Source organism: Plutella xylostella, chromosome 13, assembly GCF_932276165.1.
Source record: "Plutella xylostella chromosome 13, ilPluXylo3.1, whole genome shotgun sequence".
Taxonomy (NCBI): domain Eukaryota; kingdom Metazoa; phylum Arthropoda; class Insecta; order Lepidoptera; family Plutellidae; genus Plutella; species Plutella xylostella.
In genome coordinates, this window is record NC_063993.1 from 2,191,400 (window position 1) to 2,208,334 (window position 16,935).

Below are 16,935 nucleotides of genomic sequence, written 5' to 3' on the forward strand. Positions count from 1 at the left end.
CAGATACACCGGGGCATGTGACCCGTTTTGCCACGCGATATCTGGACACACCTTTAGGGGAGTGGAGGTGAGGTTGCATTAAAACAGTGGTATTTTTTACAATATTTGTCGCTTTATTCAGCTCAAGGGTGACACAGTAAAATCCGTAATGTCATTGGAAATAATAATAAAACAAACGATTCAACAAAGTCATGACTCAAAGGGTAACAGTGAATAGTTTTAACAAATTAAAACTATCAATAAAATTACACTTTTATTGAATAACAATATTGTTAACACAACCTTACACTATAGTGCGGCTGTTTCTATACGCGCCCGCGGCCGACCAAGCCCCAACGGCCAATCAGAGTGCCGCATTCAGTGGCGGTCAACAGTTGGAAGCACTATCGCTTGTGGCTTGTCCAATCAGACATGAGGTAATTCCCACCTGATTGGTGGGTTCTGGGCGGCCATGGGGCTTGGACTACGCACCTGCAGCTGGCTCCACACTCCGCGATGAGACCGGAGCAAGATTACAATAATTCGGATAATTTACAGTGAAGCCAGATGTCGCCGCGGGCGCCACTGTGTCGAGACACGAGGCCCAGGCCTCTTCAAGTATTTACTTTATAACGTAACATATTGTAATTACTACTTTCGCTATTTAATTTATTTCATATAAGTCCTTTTCGATAAAAAAAACATCACTCCTGTTTAGACGGGTAAATGCCGCAGTAGGAATTAAATATTTCACACGTTAAATATATGCTATGCAATGGTGCCGGAATGTGATGAAATCTGTTTCATATAATTTTCTAGCGTTTGGTTTACTCAAAATGGTAAATTACAGATTGAATCATCTTCCAGCAACATATAAATATATTTCTTTAATTTAGGATATTTTTCAATATCGTATTTGTCTACACTACAACGACACTTATGGTATACAATATACAGTTGTATATAAGGCAGGCACACGTTGCGTGGCGCTCTCGACGCATCAGCGGTAAAACACCAACATTCATTTAGAAAAATATCTCCTAAAATAGGTACATCTCAATTCATTTAAATATATGATCCCTTGAGAACTAGGGACTCAATATGACGATATATTAGTAAATAGCTCCGTTTAAATATAACACTCTTAACATCTAAATAGGAAGAACGATTTTTACATATAATTTGTAGAAAGTAATTGCACACCAGAGTTACCGTAGTAATACAGAAGTAGATAATATAGTTGATATAATTTAAGCCGTAAAATTTTCTAGGTAAGTATAATATAATGTATAATTATTCTAACATTGAATAGAATTTAAAAAGTAGATACATGGCCTGCATTAGACCAAGGTAAAACAGGTAAAGATTAAATTTGTACAGAGGGATATTAGTTAAACCTAGGTTTAGGGTTGATAAGTACTTAAGCTCACTTTAAGTCGCTCTTAGAGAGGGTAATGGAATGTTTAGTACAATTAATTATAATTTATAAATAAATGAGTGTCAGTAGCTTTAGGATGATCAAGTGTCGCTCAGCTGCGCTGCAAACCTATTTATTGATGAAACGCGAAATTATGTTAAAAAGTTAGATGTAAAACTTTGTTTAGTAAGTGAATAAGATAGTGTTAGGTACAGGGTGGAATGTGAAGGGGTCGTTTGTACTTGTGTGTGTGTATGGGTGTGTGTGTGAGTTTGCGCTTGCGCAGTCAGAGCGAGTCCTGAGCGACTAGACGAACCGAGACATTTGTCAGACAAATCGGTGCTTCAGTGTACAGACACATTCACTTAGCGTTCTTAAATACAAGATAAAATCTCTAGGACGATAAACATTTCACGATATAAATGCAAATTCATGGAATTCAATATTATTCAGTAAGACGGCGTCGCCGGCCTTACATTATTTATTACGCCGCCGTCTCGCGGCGCCACTAGCTCGCACCGATTCTACGTAAGCTTTGGGTAACAATACACTGCTTAAACCTACACGCGCGTTTTAATAAAAACGCGCACCAAATTAAGACTTAAATATTATGTAACGCTTCGACAGCACAAATTTTAAAATATATTACGAGATTTCAAACAACACACTTAGTAGCTAGGTGAGCGGACGGGCGGCGCTGGCTGCCTCGCGGTGCCTTGGGCTGCCTCGGGCCTCCTCTAGTGCCTCGCGCGAGCTTGTGCCGAGGCGAGCTGGCCCAGGAGGCGCGCGTTGCTCTGCTCTAGAGCTTCCACCCTAGAATAGAATAGTCATCGTTTAGTTTTGAAACATAGGTTTAAAGATGATAATAATACTAGGTATAAAGGTTCGCGCACATTATGTCGGGGCGCAGCGTGCTGGGCCGCATCGCAATCGTGTTTTATAACATGAAAATGCGGCCCGGAAAAGTGTACGTTCATATAAAATGTGCTGGAGCGCTTTTTGCGATGCGGCCCGACATAATGTGCGAGAACCTTAAGAATGCGCTATGGCCTGTCTTTTATGGACGTACGAGGTGGTCCAAAAGAATCCAATCCAATGGCTTGATGGCCATTTGCAAAAATGAAAGCATTTGCATTTGCAGAAATTTCTTTTGGCCCATCTTGTAGGTATAAATCATAAGGAATATAAATAAGATATTACCTCTGTCGGTAGTCGCAGTTCTCGGCGAGCAGCAGCTCCACCTTGCGCTCGAGCTGGTCCATGTACTCCTTCTTCTTGCGCCGGCTCTCTTGTGCTGAAATCTGAAAGTATTTGTTGTTTAGTCAGTGGGTAAATAGACGATCAAAGTTGATCGGCTGGTCTGGCTTGAATTGGGCTTGAGGATTTCGGCAATTTCATTCTACCATTTATTGACCATCGACCAATAGGGAATATGCGTAATTTTTTTAAATACTTTTATTGGATAGTTTTACATCACTTTATTATAGTAAAAAAAAATTCAACGCCAAAATAAGTAATTTAAGGTATTTTAAAGAAAGTTAAAAATTACAACCATCACGACCACTTTGAAATTCCCGTCAGGATGGCGGGCTGTCGTGACGTCATAATCGTTTAATTTCACGGCTCAGAATAATGAGTCCCGTCAGTCGGCATAGATTTTTTACCTAATCAAGTAATCACAGAGTACTTTTGTATTTTCGACAAACCAATGTTGTCATGGTAACAAACGAAAAAGGAAGTGTATAAAGTGTGATCAGTGGCTGTTTTGTAATGGTAATAAAGTGTGACCAGTGGCTGTTTTGTAATGGGAGCTTGTAAATAGCTGCTAGTAGCTCTTTTGAAATGGGAGCGCGCAAACCAGAGGACCTTTGTACACAATATTACGCTATTATGGCAATATGAATATAAAGTAATATTTGTATTGTATGTAAGTACTTACTGTAACTTTGGTTCTCAGTAAGAGAGACTAGGGTTAGTTGGTCATTCTATTCTATTATCTGTGGGGGTGTAAGAACCTGCACCTGGCTCTCTTGAATGGAACCATTGTGCACATTTCAAAGGTCTAAACCCCCTTATCTAAACTATCGAATAAGAGTATAAAAATATATGCATATTCCCTAATATTTGGGCACACGGCTCTCGACTTTTCAATAGTCTTTGCTGTCCTTTTCCGCAGCTGGCCACAGTTTACTCGTTCATACTGCGTAATAAATTTAATGTGTCCAGTTCTTCTGATTACGAGAATTCTTCCATAACTTAATTTAGAAAAAAATAACAACTTTTGAAATATACTAACGACTGCCATTATAACCTAAAAGTAGAAAGAGCAACTTGTGTCATGTTCATGTCATAATACTTACAATACAAATTTAATTTTATTGTGTTGCAATATGGAGCATATTTGAGTGGCTCGTTGACTAGCGAATGGCTGTTTACGCCTCATTACAATAGAACAACTAGTGGCAGCCCATACACTACCAACAAAAAATATAAAAAGTCCTAAACTTTGCAAACAAACAAGCATATCAAACAAGAAGTGGAGAGGTTATAGGAGGCTAGGATCTACTCGTATTGGAAGAATTTTTATGTGATCCATCGTATCTGATCACAACGAGCATCACAAATACTCGGTGACATAAACATTTCTTTGTTTACACTTGACATTTATTTAACTATACGCAAACGCAAAGAAGTTATTATTCTGAGATTGATATATAAAGAATTATGATGTCACATCCGCCCTAAGAAAATGGGTGACGTTTCTCGGAAGTTAGAATTTACCGAAGTTTTTTTGTACTTTTCAACTTCATTTACTTGCTCAAAAATAAATTATAATCAAAAATAATGATGGAGTCGTAGTTATGAAACAACAAAGTTTATTATAAATAATATTTGACATTTATTTGAACCACTTGCATATTCCCTATTGGTATGATAACACTGTAAAACCCTGGTTTCACCTACCGAGTAGAGTGGCGTGACAATATCCGCCGCCAATCCTCGACCAATGAACGGCTAGCAATTGACCGAGTGCTCGGCCGATATACCGTCTCGGCCACTCTACTCGGTATGTGTAATCAGGGTATACGTGACTTCTATGTATAGATGATCCGATGTCATCTGCAGGGTTGCGGGGAAGAAGTGGACCAGAGCGGCACAGGACCGGAAGAATTCGCGTACAAAAAAGGAGGCCTATACCCAACAGTGGGCGATAGAAGGCTGATGATGATGTATTTATTTATTAATTACCTTGTTCTTAATCTTCCTGCGTATCTTCTTGAGCGCCTTCTCCTCTTGCTTGGTGAGCGGCAGGCGCGTGGGCACCGGGTAGCCCTCGGCCAGCAGCGTGCGAGTCTCCTCCGCCGTCAGCAGTAGCGAGCCTGTCGAGCCCTTCTGCGGGACCGGGAGAGCAGGGGTTATTATTGGTAAGGGAGGGTTCATCATCTGACCATAATTTGTGACCAGGATACTTGGATTATTTGAGGGGGTTGCTACAGAAGTAACTTTAAGGCTTATTACCAAACCTAGATATGCATACTGTGTGTCAACTATACGCAGTAGGCTTACAATGATCTGCGTGTCAAATATACTACCAATACCTTTAGGAGTCTACTGGGGCTGCCTAGATACTCTTTGCAGAAGCACGCACTGATGGGTCACAATTACCACGCAAGAATGCGAAAGTCTGTGAAATTATCGACGCTGTCGGATAGGGCATGTGAAGTATCAACTGTTCTTAGCCATTACCGAATTATATGCTAATCTACTAATCCTTTCACCACAAGCTAAATAGAAGAAGACAGTATCGTTACCGGTTGCGAGCTAATAAGCGGCGTGTTAATGGGCTGCCGCGAGGAGTGGTGCGCAGCATACAGGTGGTGGCGGCGCGCGGGGGCCGCGGGGGGCGCGGGGGGCGCGGGGTCGCGCGCGGGGGACAGCGCCCCCTCGCTGTCTGATGACGAGAGGGATGATGGGGGCGTCGGCGGCAGGGAGAAACCTGGAGAAAGGGGGTAAATGTTAGGGTTAGTGTGGAGGTTGTATCGTTGAGAAGTAGGTAGGTACTTATCAAATCTGCAAGAGTGATCCCAGATATTGCATGGCATGTCAAAGACACAACTGTACTGATGCTCTTTAGTTAGGAATAAGAACATATTTGTCAAAGGTTCACGGGCGGCAGTTAGTTGACAACCCTAGGTCTACATCGTCTGCTGCTCACGACTGCCGCGACACATGCCGTGCAATATTTGTCGAGACAACAACGAAACATTATTGATATTGATACACACTCACATGTTTGTCTAAGTTCTGAGAATTTCGGCCATGTGTACTAACTACTAGCACGAAAAAACTTGCATATTTCAGGCAAACATGCAAAATCTAAACACTGATATCCTTGTATGAATAATGTGGTAGCTAATTATAAAGTGTATAATTAATTAGGCATTGCGAGTGAGTCGACAGGATGTGCGAGCCACTGCCTGCGATCAATAGCTTCATTTAGCAGCCTTCCAGTTTTATATTTAGAATTGGAAAGTTATAGATTTAGCATTTTCAAATGCTCTGAATTTAATAAGTGTCCAACAGACATGATTTATGCAAAATAACAAGTATTGTAAGTAGGTATGATCATGAGCCAAAATTTTATACACTTGTTTCATAAAAATATCCTGACTAGTCTTCCGATGAAAGCAATTTTAGACGTGAGTTGCGGTTATATTTGGTATGTCTGGTAGATATAGCCATAAGTAAAGTTTCCTAACAGCCATATCTCCTAAAATCCTTGGAGCGCGCGATCGGAGCGCCATTTCTAGGAAGCCAATTCTCAACCACTTGAACAGCATTTCGAGTCTAGTGTTAGAATTAATTGCTAAATGGTTTTATAAGGCGTTACGTCGCGCAACTGACAGGCGACTTGAAAGGCGAGTGGCCGAGTATTACCCTGCTAGTCGACAAGAACCAGAGGTCTAGTCCGGTACCCCCGAGCTAGTGAACATAACACCTGGATCTTGTCGGTCAGGTGGCAACTTAACTCGCGCGGGTTTTACGCTAGCACTTGACACACCATCGCAAGGTCTAGCACATATTACGCAAGCTCTTGCCACATTACCTGACGAGGAGCTGGAGGAGGTGACCTTGACGGCGAGCGTGGTGGCGCGCGCGCCCAGCAGCAGCCGCGGCAGCGCGCCGCCCGCCACCGCGCCGCCCGGCATGTGGATCGTGCCCGTCTGTGGGATGAACATATTGGACATCAATATACAGCGTGCTAAAGTGGTATAGTAAGCCCAAAGGTAGCCATCCTACACGCTAAGAATGGGACAAGCATATATATATGTAATGGATCATCAATATACAATTATACAGGGCTGGTCATATCTGCCGAACAACGGATAACCGTTGGGGTAGACGAGTTCTCGAGTAGAGACCACGAACAGGTAAACCCAGCGTGGGACGCTCTCCTGCCCGCTGGATCGACGACCTTAGGCGGGTAGTGGCTGGATGAGGACGTCCGATGACCGAGTGCTGTGGCGCTCCTTGGGAGAGGCCTATGTCCAGCAGGGGATGATGATGATGATGAATATACAGTGCGTTGCTAAAGAGGTATAGTAAGCCCCAAGGTGGCCAACCTACACGCTAAGAAGATGAAGATATGGGTGACATCCGTGCATTACGGATTGCAACTGCCGCGCGATGTCGATGGTGTGTTATGTCCATAGCATTATCATCTACATCGCGTAATATAGCTGTAAGCAGCGATGCATGGAATCATAGTAATACATTTTGCTAGCCACAGAGTCGATAAAGGGAAGACGCTTTAGAAAGTTTAAGTATGTAGGAATGTGTGATCTCTCGGCGTCATTATTTACGCTAGATTTGAAAGGCTTAGCCCAGGGCCTAGGGGACTTTCAAGAAGTTATAACGTAATGTTCGACATGAATGTACACATCTAAATAGCTAAACTTATGTGCCTATTCCTTGCGCAATAATCTATAAGCTGCCGTTTACCTATTAAACTATTAAATTTGATCAAAATAGTCGGAGATGGTCCGGAATGCACCTTCACCGCGACAGTCGTGCGCCGCTCACATCGCTGCACCGTGCATTCTCACACAGCTATGTGGAGCGGACGCGAATAAACTAACACATACTGTTTACTAACTTTCCATTTTAATTCATTAAAACCACCAAAATACCAGTCCTCAATTTCATGTTTCAGTTATTTTATTTTATAGTTAGTTGCTGCAATCACATGATTGATAATTCAAGTTGGGCATTTCAAAAGCGTTTAACTGTAATTGGCTTCATTGCGCTATTAGATTTCTAATGATTCGGAAGTGTTTTGGTGGAACAGGTCCGGGTGATGGCCGGCAGCGGGCAGCGGGGAGCAGCGGGAGAGTGCACTCGAGTAACGGTGCTCGAGTAATTACCCGGCAGTTTCCGAGAAATATTCGGCAACGAGGCGGTATCTGGAGCGGCGCGAGGTCCATAATTTATCCAAAACTCGATAAATGCACCAAAAAAACGTGCTTCGAACCTGTCGAGTGCAGTTTGCATCATTACCGCGGTAATGGCGGCCCGAGGCTCGTAACAGAATCGCCCAAATTGTTGCCATTTCGAGTCCCACACCGCACGCTGGTGAAAGTTGCCCCGTCAGTCACTGCGGCGTTTGATCTCCCGCGACCTTAGCCTCAAACTCTCGGGAACACCAAAAAAATTAAATGTCTACGATTGCGTGTCGGGCCGACATGAGCGACAACTGAACTTTACACACGTATGTACCGATAATACAATATATCTATACCAGAGAGGTTACTTGTATAATCAGTGCAGGAAAGTAGCGAGGCGGTCGTGTAGCATTCGGCCTTTAGTAAAGCTTTATAGGCGCTTAAAATGGTCATTCCGAGAGATTTAAGTAGGCATTTGTGAAGAAACTTACCGTTTTTTACATCTAGATTAAATAAACTAGCTACTCATAACAAACTAGATGAGGATACTTCAACTTCAACAAGCTACATTGGCTAATATTGCCAGCATCCACTTTAAGAAACCAGCACGAAGCTCGTAAACTCTCATTATGGTTCCTGTTAGTTCTTACCGTGTGATCAATAACATAGTCTAGATGCGGCGTGGAGGGCGCGGGCGAGGGCGGGCAGGAGCTGGCGGGGGACGAGGGCTCGGACTTGGGCTCGGCCTTCACCCCGGGGCTGGAGGGGCGGCGCCGCCGGCTCCACGCGCTGGCCGGGATGGTGGGGTAGCACTCGTCCTCCATGTCTGCAAGGGACGGACAGGGGCTGGTCAGGGGCATGCGGAATCGGCACAAAAGGTAAAAAACAAAAGGAGTACCACAGGGTAGTGTATAGGGACCATAGTTGTTGCGTATCGTTGGGGATGGTGATTTCTGTCCACATGTGATTTCGTTTCGATATGTAGATGTGGCTCGTTCTTACCACCCTTTCTTACACAGTGCTATGTGCAGCCGGATATAAGGGCTTTAGTTCTGTTATATTTAAAAAAGTATGACTAGAGTATTATGAGGAAAAAACGGTAGATATTGTGACGTAAATCTGTGGTGGTAATTGCTAGAGATTGCGAGTAAAACCACCATAAATCATTAGATGCCGTAATAACGGTTAGGTAGATTATATCATATTTGTCAAAGTAAACGATTTCATGTGAAAACTACAAGTTTAATTTCATTTTATTCAGTGGAAAATAAACTTTCTTAACAACCTTGTAAACGATTAGTGTCTAGAAGAAAACAGGTAATTGTGAAACATTCGATAGAAGCCAAGCAACAGAGTGATCAGAATGCACGCCTAGTATAAGAAACCCGGCGCGCATGCATAGCGTGTGGGTACCGTTGCGGCGGCGCTTGCCAGAACTGTTGCCTTCACTACATACCTGCAACTACTTATCTTGCCTCTAATCGACTACATATCTAATTAACTACACTGGTTACTTTTTTAGAACTACAGTATAGTAGTAGATAGTGTGTTTGCAAAGGTAAAATCATAAGGTCCTTAAAGGGAGTCCCACAGGGTAGTGTATTGGGGGCACTGGTGTTGCTAATGTAAGTTGCATTGAGGAATGTGTTCTTGATCACGTGTGCGTGGAATGTGTCATGAGCAGTGGCAGCCGACGGCGGCGGCGGCGGTGCGTGTGAAACGCTTCCTTCAGCCGTTGCATTGCGCACGCGATCAGCTGGAAACTTTGCGATTAGGAGGACTTTTTGTCTGCATTACGTAAAAACTTAAGACTCAATAGTACCGACTGTAAGTTGATGAGCGAACTGATGAGAAACTCTTAGTCTCGCTGCGGCGGTTAGCTCTGAACGAGATCTCGCTCAGCGATCACGCACTCCTGCAATTGCTGTGGACGATCATGTCCAATCGGTATTAAAAGATAAAGTAACGATGTCATTGTCAAGGCACGGCGGAGCGCGACAGACATCTCGTCTATTGAAGCCACAGTCACTAACACTGCTGCACAATCTGGACATCACTGCTATGATTTACTGCGCCCAGACAAAGGACAGCTAATTATATAATTACTAACAAGTTAATTAATTAATGACCGCTCTAATTAATAAAGAATGGATTCATTATCAGCGACTCAATCTACGTTCGTACAATGAATGCATGTGCAATGAATGACATTACAATTATGGCACCTAATAAGCAAGATAGTTACGTAGAATACGAAGACCTTTCTATGATAGCAGCACGAAGATATGTCTCAATTTCATAGCGCAATATAATCGGATGAAGCGTTATTTATTTGTCATTGTGTTGTCTGGCCGTGGGTGACGAATTCATGTGACATTTGGTTGTTGTGTGCGAGATGAGTCATTGGGGAAACAGTCGGAGCGCCGGCCATTCCTTTCCTTTCACCAATAACACTCAATACGGTACATGCGAATGTGACTGTAACTAGTTGATATGTTGCAGCTTACAGCTCGCGGGGTCTAGGTAGAGAGCTAGATATGAGGGAGAAGCATAACCAATTAACCAACCTTATACTTAGATCATCAAGAAAAACAAAACCGGCAATCATAGATAGATATTTACACAGATAAAGTCTATTACACGAAGTTATTTGATAGACTCAAAATTACTAATAACTTCGATAACGGTTTAATCACTGATAATATTTCGTTTCGAAGATATTAAAGTAAATAAGTAGGTAAGTGTCTACCTAGGTATTCGTTTGCTGATTATTTTATGCATTCGTATAACCTTGAGATTTTCTTCATGGCAGCAAAACGGATTTGCTTTAGGTAAGCCTTCAGTAAAAAAATAAAACTGTAAGTAGGAATTTTCTTTTACATGCAATTATTCTTTATCTTTGGAATGCGCGTGATAAGTCCCGCTATCACCCAGTGCAGGCTACAGGTAGGTTGCAGTAACACACACATTACTGGTAAGTAAGTAATAAGTATAAGTTATCGCTATACGGCGCCGGATAATACCTTCTCGACAAGGATTTACTATCATTACAAGCATATTAAAACTCCATTATTGCTAATCCGTAAAACGATTTTACTTCACAAGTCGTGAAAAGGAAAAATAATCGTAAAGTGAGTTTCGTTACGTGATAATAATGTAGGCAGCCCAAAGCGGCGTGAAACAAAGAAAAGTAATACGATTACCGATTACAGAACATAGGTAAATAGCATTAAAATCAACGTAGCGTTAATGAGCTTTGTGGCTTTGTGGTGTCACCCAGGCGGTGATTGCCCCGAGAGCGGGGACCCAAGAATCCTTGCAACTTTCAGCGTTAGTAGAAGAGCCATCTTCCTTCAGGCGATCATGTTTATCATACTTATAATCACGGTCAGCAATGACATAGGTACATAAAACACCATGATATAGCATGATTGTCCCAACTACTCCCAACACTGATACCGTAAATAAATATATGAACACCATTCTATACGTACAATGTTGTTAGATAAGGGCATAATTATTGGGTTCAGCTGGGCGTCGCATACAACTTTACCATAAATCACAATCATAAACAGAGTTATAATAACCACTAGGTTATACTTGACCTCACCTTATTGCAAATTAGATTCTAGTACTCAATGCCGCAGAGATAGGTTACCTAACTTATCGATAAACATCACTCTTTATGGTCGCAATTTGTAGACAAAAAATGTTGCTGGGAAATTGGCTCCAATCTAGTCGGTATAAGCTGATAAGTTATGTTGTTGTTATACTCAGGGCATATACTACATATACCTATGTACATATATATACCTAGTATAGATTAGACAGAGTTCAACCACAGGCTCCACCTTTGCGTAATGTTCAAACACGTGGTCTCCAGTTTCAGATAAAATGTGTTAGTTTATGTAATTATTGTAACCGAACAAATTTGTGGTTACAAATACAAAATAAACATTACTAGAAATCCGAGCGGTGATTAGTTTGATGTTATCGTAAGTGCAGAGGTTTCCGACTGCAGTTAGGCAATAAACTCGAATACACTTTTTGCAATGATGATGATTTTATTTCATTAGTATATTTATCTATGCTATCCTACGGTCTATTGCAAATGTTTTAACACCGTGAAGCTCACTGGCTTAACACTTTACATGTTTAAAAGTGCAGTCGTTGTATATTTTTTGATGCCATGCATTGCAAAATTTATTATTGTGGCGTGATCCCAATCCATAAAAACAATTGCAAATTCTGCAATCCAGCAGCACTTACATAGCAAAATATTGTGTTGAGATAAGTAAACAGTTTTACAAAAACAAAATTCACAATTTATATGACAGCAAAATATTTGTGTCACTGGAATGAAATTGTGCACGTTTGTTAGCTACATGCCGAGTCATGCCACATTCAGGCTTCAGCTAACTGAAGCCGTCAGCCACTTTCACAACCTGGCAATCAGTAGATTCACTAGCAGAGATCCGTTGCGATTAGGTAATCAATATAATATAATTCAATTTGGTTATAACGTGAGACTATTTGGCGCCTAGGAAAGTAATTTATGGTATTTGGAAGTGGCTTATTGACGATGTCGATGTATTATTAGAGCAATGAGTATAATAATTATGATGCTTCCTACGGGTATAGGTTATAAAAAAATGTTTTTAACCCGGGACAACTGGTCATGCATTGGAGGAGGCTTATGGCAAAGCGTTCACGTACTTATTGCGATTTTTGTTATTCATTATGTTATACTGATGCTTTCTTCAGATTCATTAATTATGTACCTCAGCAAGCACTATTCGTCATCGCACAGGGCAGTCTCTACCACATGGAGACTGTCTTATTTGTTCGCCATTTTATAAAAGTCCAGTTTTTAAACAACGAGCAAGTCGAGTCCGACTGGAGCTGTCTAGACTCGATAGTAACGGATTAAAAATGCAAAGTAAACTGATTTAATATTCAGAACGCGCGGCCCCAACAAACTAAGTGTATCAAATGGGAATGAGTGCAACTCGGACGGTAGGTTTCCTCTAGATTACAGATAATCTCGTTGGATTTCAGGAAAGCCATCGTTTGTTCGTTTTTTGTAGAGATAGAATGACCCTCCTGAACCGGAGCTGGGAGGCGTGAGGGCGCCACTGTCTGTACATTACAGCGACGTAGAAAGTTGCAGGCGGAATACAATGTGACTGTGTAAATAATAGTTACCGTTAACTATACATAATAATAATGTGATGTACTGCAAGGTCGCAGCGGACACGTGTGATGTGACTATTTCAGCGATCATAATGTTCACTCACCGTTAAAATGTCAAGCATTCATATTGAAATACGCATTTCCATTTCCACGCAATAAAAGGTCGACAAAAATATCCAAAAATATATGTTCTATGACTTCAGCATCGGGCTGAATGAAATGTAATTAAGTAATGATAAAAAGCTGAATGATTAGATTACGCACCATCTATCCCACCGGCAGATAAAGCCATTTCACATTCACATGGCCCCAGCCATTGTGTCATGCTAGACGGCATAACTACACGATGATTAGTTGGTTTCATTAATTAAATGCTAAAATAGATTGAATTAATTAGTTACATGTACCTACACGTATGCATGAAACGTGAAAATATGAAACATTCATTTCAGAAACTTTGAATTTCTTCGAATTCAGACGAGGGTGCAGCTTTTGCGGTCAGGCAAATATGAAAATGTAGTTCAATGCAACGAGAATCATGGTTGTACATAAACATATGGAGATACCGATCTCGTAATCTGTTTTCACGTAATATGTCGGTAACAATGGGGGCCGGGTGTGTAGATCACAAGATAATGAACATGGCTCTCGATGGCGCAGAGAATCGCAATCGCGACAAATATTTACCTAGCTGTGTGGAATCCATAAATAATTCTCTAGAAAAGTACGCCGCAATTCGTATTCCCACGTAAATACTGTGTGATATATCGAAGATATCGTGAGGTGGTATCTTGTACGTGACAGTGGATAAAGGGTTATGTAAACACTTTAATTATACATTAGATAGTGAGATGTCGCCACGTCAGCGCGGTGTCAGCGCGCTGACTCTCGGTCGTGCATCATTTGCGCGCGCGTGACTTGTCGGTTCCATTTCGTAAGGATCCATCTGTCAGAGCTTTTAACAAAGCTAAATTACTTTAATATCTCTTAGAAATCAATGGCCGAATAATTGAATGGTTGCCTCAGCGTTGTCCCTATTCACTTTCTCTATTATACTCTGGATCCGGTTTGTTGCGTTCAAGTGGCCGCGGGAAGATTGTCTTATGTCTGTCGTGTACGTTACTACTCTCCGACCATGTCAACAACTGAACGGCATTAGTAAGTGGGTTACATAATAGGTGCGTGCGATAAGCTTACTTTATATCTAAAGATACAATACAAATCAACACGATAAGAACTTGCAATCGAGCCCGGCCTACAGAAATACGGGTTGAAGTCCCCGCTGCAAAATGTGTCAATGAGATCTTTCCAATTCGTGTACAATGTATACTTCTGTGACGGAAAACATCGTCAGACAACCTGGACTGGTAGACAACCCAGCAACCCGCAGTGGAAGCGCAGCATGGCGGAAAAGGTCCAATATTAGGAAGGCAATTTCAACCTTAACGATTACATTCCTAACACCAGCAGAGTATACAATACAACAGAGCGGTACTCACCATCAACCTTCCCGTGATGCGGCGAGCTATCCGCAGAGTCATCAGAGAGGCTGTACGAGTGTTCTGTCTTGATGGGCGCGTGTCCCAGCGCCGCGTCGGTCATCAACCGGTCGTGGAGCACCACGCCCTTGTCCCGGACAGCCCAGTCTGATAGGGAGTCTTGCGCCTCCAGCACCGCTGAACGCATCTCCTGGAAATGGGGAGACTGGTTAGAGGGGCAAGAAGGGAAATACGTGGATAGTATGGGAAGTTCTTTGACGTCATGATTCAGATAGCAAGACATGGCATAAAGTGGTAGAGTGGAGACCAGGCGGAATGTTCAATTCAAGGCAACAAACAAGTTTCTAAAGAGGATCGTCACATCACAATGTACATCAAAATATTACTAATACACTTTCCTACTTTTACCCGCTACATTACATGAGATAGTATGCAATTGCAATGCGGTACCTAAACACCTACACATATGATTATGCATCTCACAGTAATAGTTCTGTATTTAGCGAAGTTACGATGAATCTGTCGGGTGGCGGGCAGTAAACCCTGACCTTCCGTAAGTCAGACGGCTCTCGACGCGAGGGCAAGACAGCCAGGCTGTGACCCGCCGCTAGTACGGAACTCACTACGCTACTGTGTATAGCCTATGTAGGTATAGGTACATGATGATACCTAAGACCTAAACCTCAGGTTGAAGGAGACATTCGGAAGCCATTGTTTGGCGTGATTCATCACATCGAACATTCAACCTTGTACTTTACCGATTACCTACCTATATTCAGATAGGAACATCAGAGAATTGCATTGCTGCCAAATTGCTGCACTATAGATTGCAATAACCCCCTCATTCATAAAAAAGATATAGGACGTTTTAGCTATTACACTTTCTTTAAAAGACAAGTTTTTAATATAAATGGTTTTACTAAATTGAAATGTAGCATGAGCAAGAGGGTAGTTTTAACACGAAATGCAATCTTGAAAGGTTATGACTACTTATTCAATTATTTTCAGAATTGAAACCATTTTTATAGCTAACTTCCCGACGAGATTTCTAATAATCATTTTCAATAATGTTTGAGGGCTAAATAATATGAAATAAAAACCGGCCAAGTGCGAGTCGGGCTCGCGCACAATAAAGGGTTCCGTAGCAGCAAAATTACAGTTAAATCAACCTATCTCAAAAACTATAAGAGATACTTTGATCAAACCAAAAATCGTTGAAAGAGTTAATTAGCATGCATCACCTCTATTTTTTTTAGAATTTTATACCCCGTAGTTATAAAAATAGAGGGGGGGGGACATACTTTTTACGACTTTGAGAGCTGATATCTCAAAAACCGTTCACTTTAAGAAAAATGTTTTTTAAAAAACTTTATATCATTTTAAAAGACCTTTCCATTGATACCCCACACGGGTATGTACATCGAAAAAAAAAAATTCATCCCTCAGTTACATGTATGGGGGGCCCCACCCCCAATTCTTTTTTTTACTATTTAGTGTCATATTTTTGTAGCGGTTCATACAACACATATTCCCATCAAATTTCATCACTGTAGTACTTATAGTTTCCGAGTAAATCGGCTGTGACAGACGGACAGACGGACAGACGGACAGACGGACATGACGAAACTATAAGGGTTCCGTTTTTGCCATTTTGGCTACGGAACCCTAAAAATGTGTAGGTATAAATTCCTTTTTGAGGTTATGGTAGGAAAAGTTTACTTACTGTAATTTTTAGTGCCTTTTGTAATATTGTTTCGAGAAAATTTCCATCATTTAACCGGTTTCCTCACATAAAGAACTAGAAATTCAGACATTTAAATATCATTTAGGATAATTTAAAAGAAAATTTTATAATTTACGCCATAGAGAAAATATCAGGGGGGAGTCAGTGCCTTAATGGCTGAACTTTTAGTAGAAGGTAGTGCCATCTCTTTATATTACTCTTACTACCAAAAAAGATGTAAGATGGCGTTATCAACAAGACCATAGAACAATAACAAGACACATAGATAAGTAGTATTTGAATGTTAACATTGTCATGATCTATGGCTTTTATGAAGAAATTGCAGTGTCAGTTCAGTTGTCTTACAATGTCTCGCAAATAACATTTTTGTAATAAAAGCCTATACTCTCGGTATACTTATCGTTATTTATAAATTGTATATACCTACAAATAAAAATAAACATGGTGTGTTAAGAAAAAGCATCTTTATCCGCAAAAAGTGTTTTTATGAAATTCTTGTGACCTGACAGATTCCATATGGATCCAGGTTCCATGTGGTTCCACGGGAACCGAGCTGAAATGGCGGCACTGGCAAAGAGCGATCGACATATTCATATCCGCTGAAGATTAAAATACTATGTGTACCAAACTGATAAATGTCGCAAAGATTTGTCTCGCGAG

The 16,935-nt window shown here is 41.3% G+C and overlaps 1 protein-coding gene across 1 annotated transcript in view; it reads right to left on the bottom strand.

Moving 5' to 3' along the window:
* Positions 1 to 92: 92 nt before the first annotated feature.
* The window catches only part of LOC105394683 (cyclic AMP response element-binding protein A), a 49,761-nt gene continuing 32,918 nt past the window's right edge, over positions 93 to 16,935 (bottom strand). Inside the window, exons 2-8 of the mRNA XM_038112003.2 lie at positions 14,532 to 14,721; positions 8,490 to 8,665; positions 6,504 to 6,621; positions 5,209 to 5,393; positions 4,646 to 4,789; positions 2,597 to 2,697; positions 93 to 2,209 (exon numbers count right to left, since the gene is read on the bottom strand). Coding sequence (XP_037967931.2) covers positions 2,134 to 2,209; positions 2,597 to 2,697; positions 4,646 to 4,789; positions 5,209 to 5,393; positions 6,504 to 6,621; positions 8,490 to 8,665; positions 14,532 to 14,721 — 990 coding nt within the window. The 3' untranslated portion in view covers positions 93 to 2,133. The remainder of the gene's footprint in view (positions 2,210 to 2,596; positions 2,698 to 4,645; positions 4,790 to 5,208; positions 5,394 to 6,503; positions 6,622 to 8,489; positions 8,666 to 14,531; positions 14,722 to 16,935) is intronic.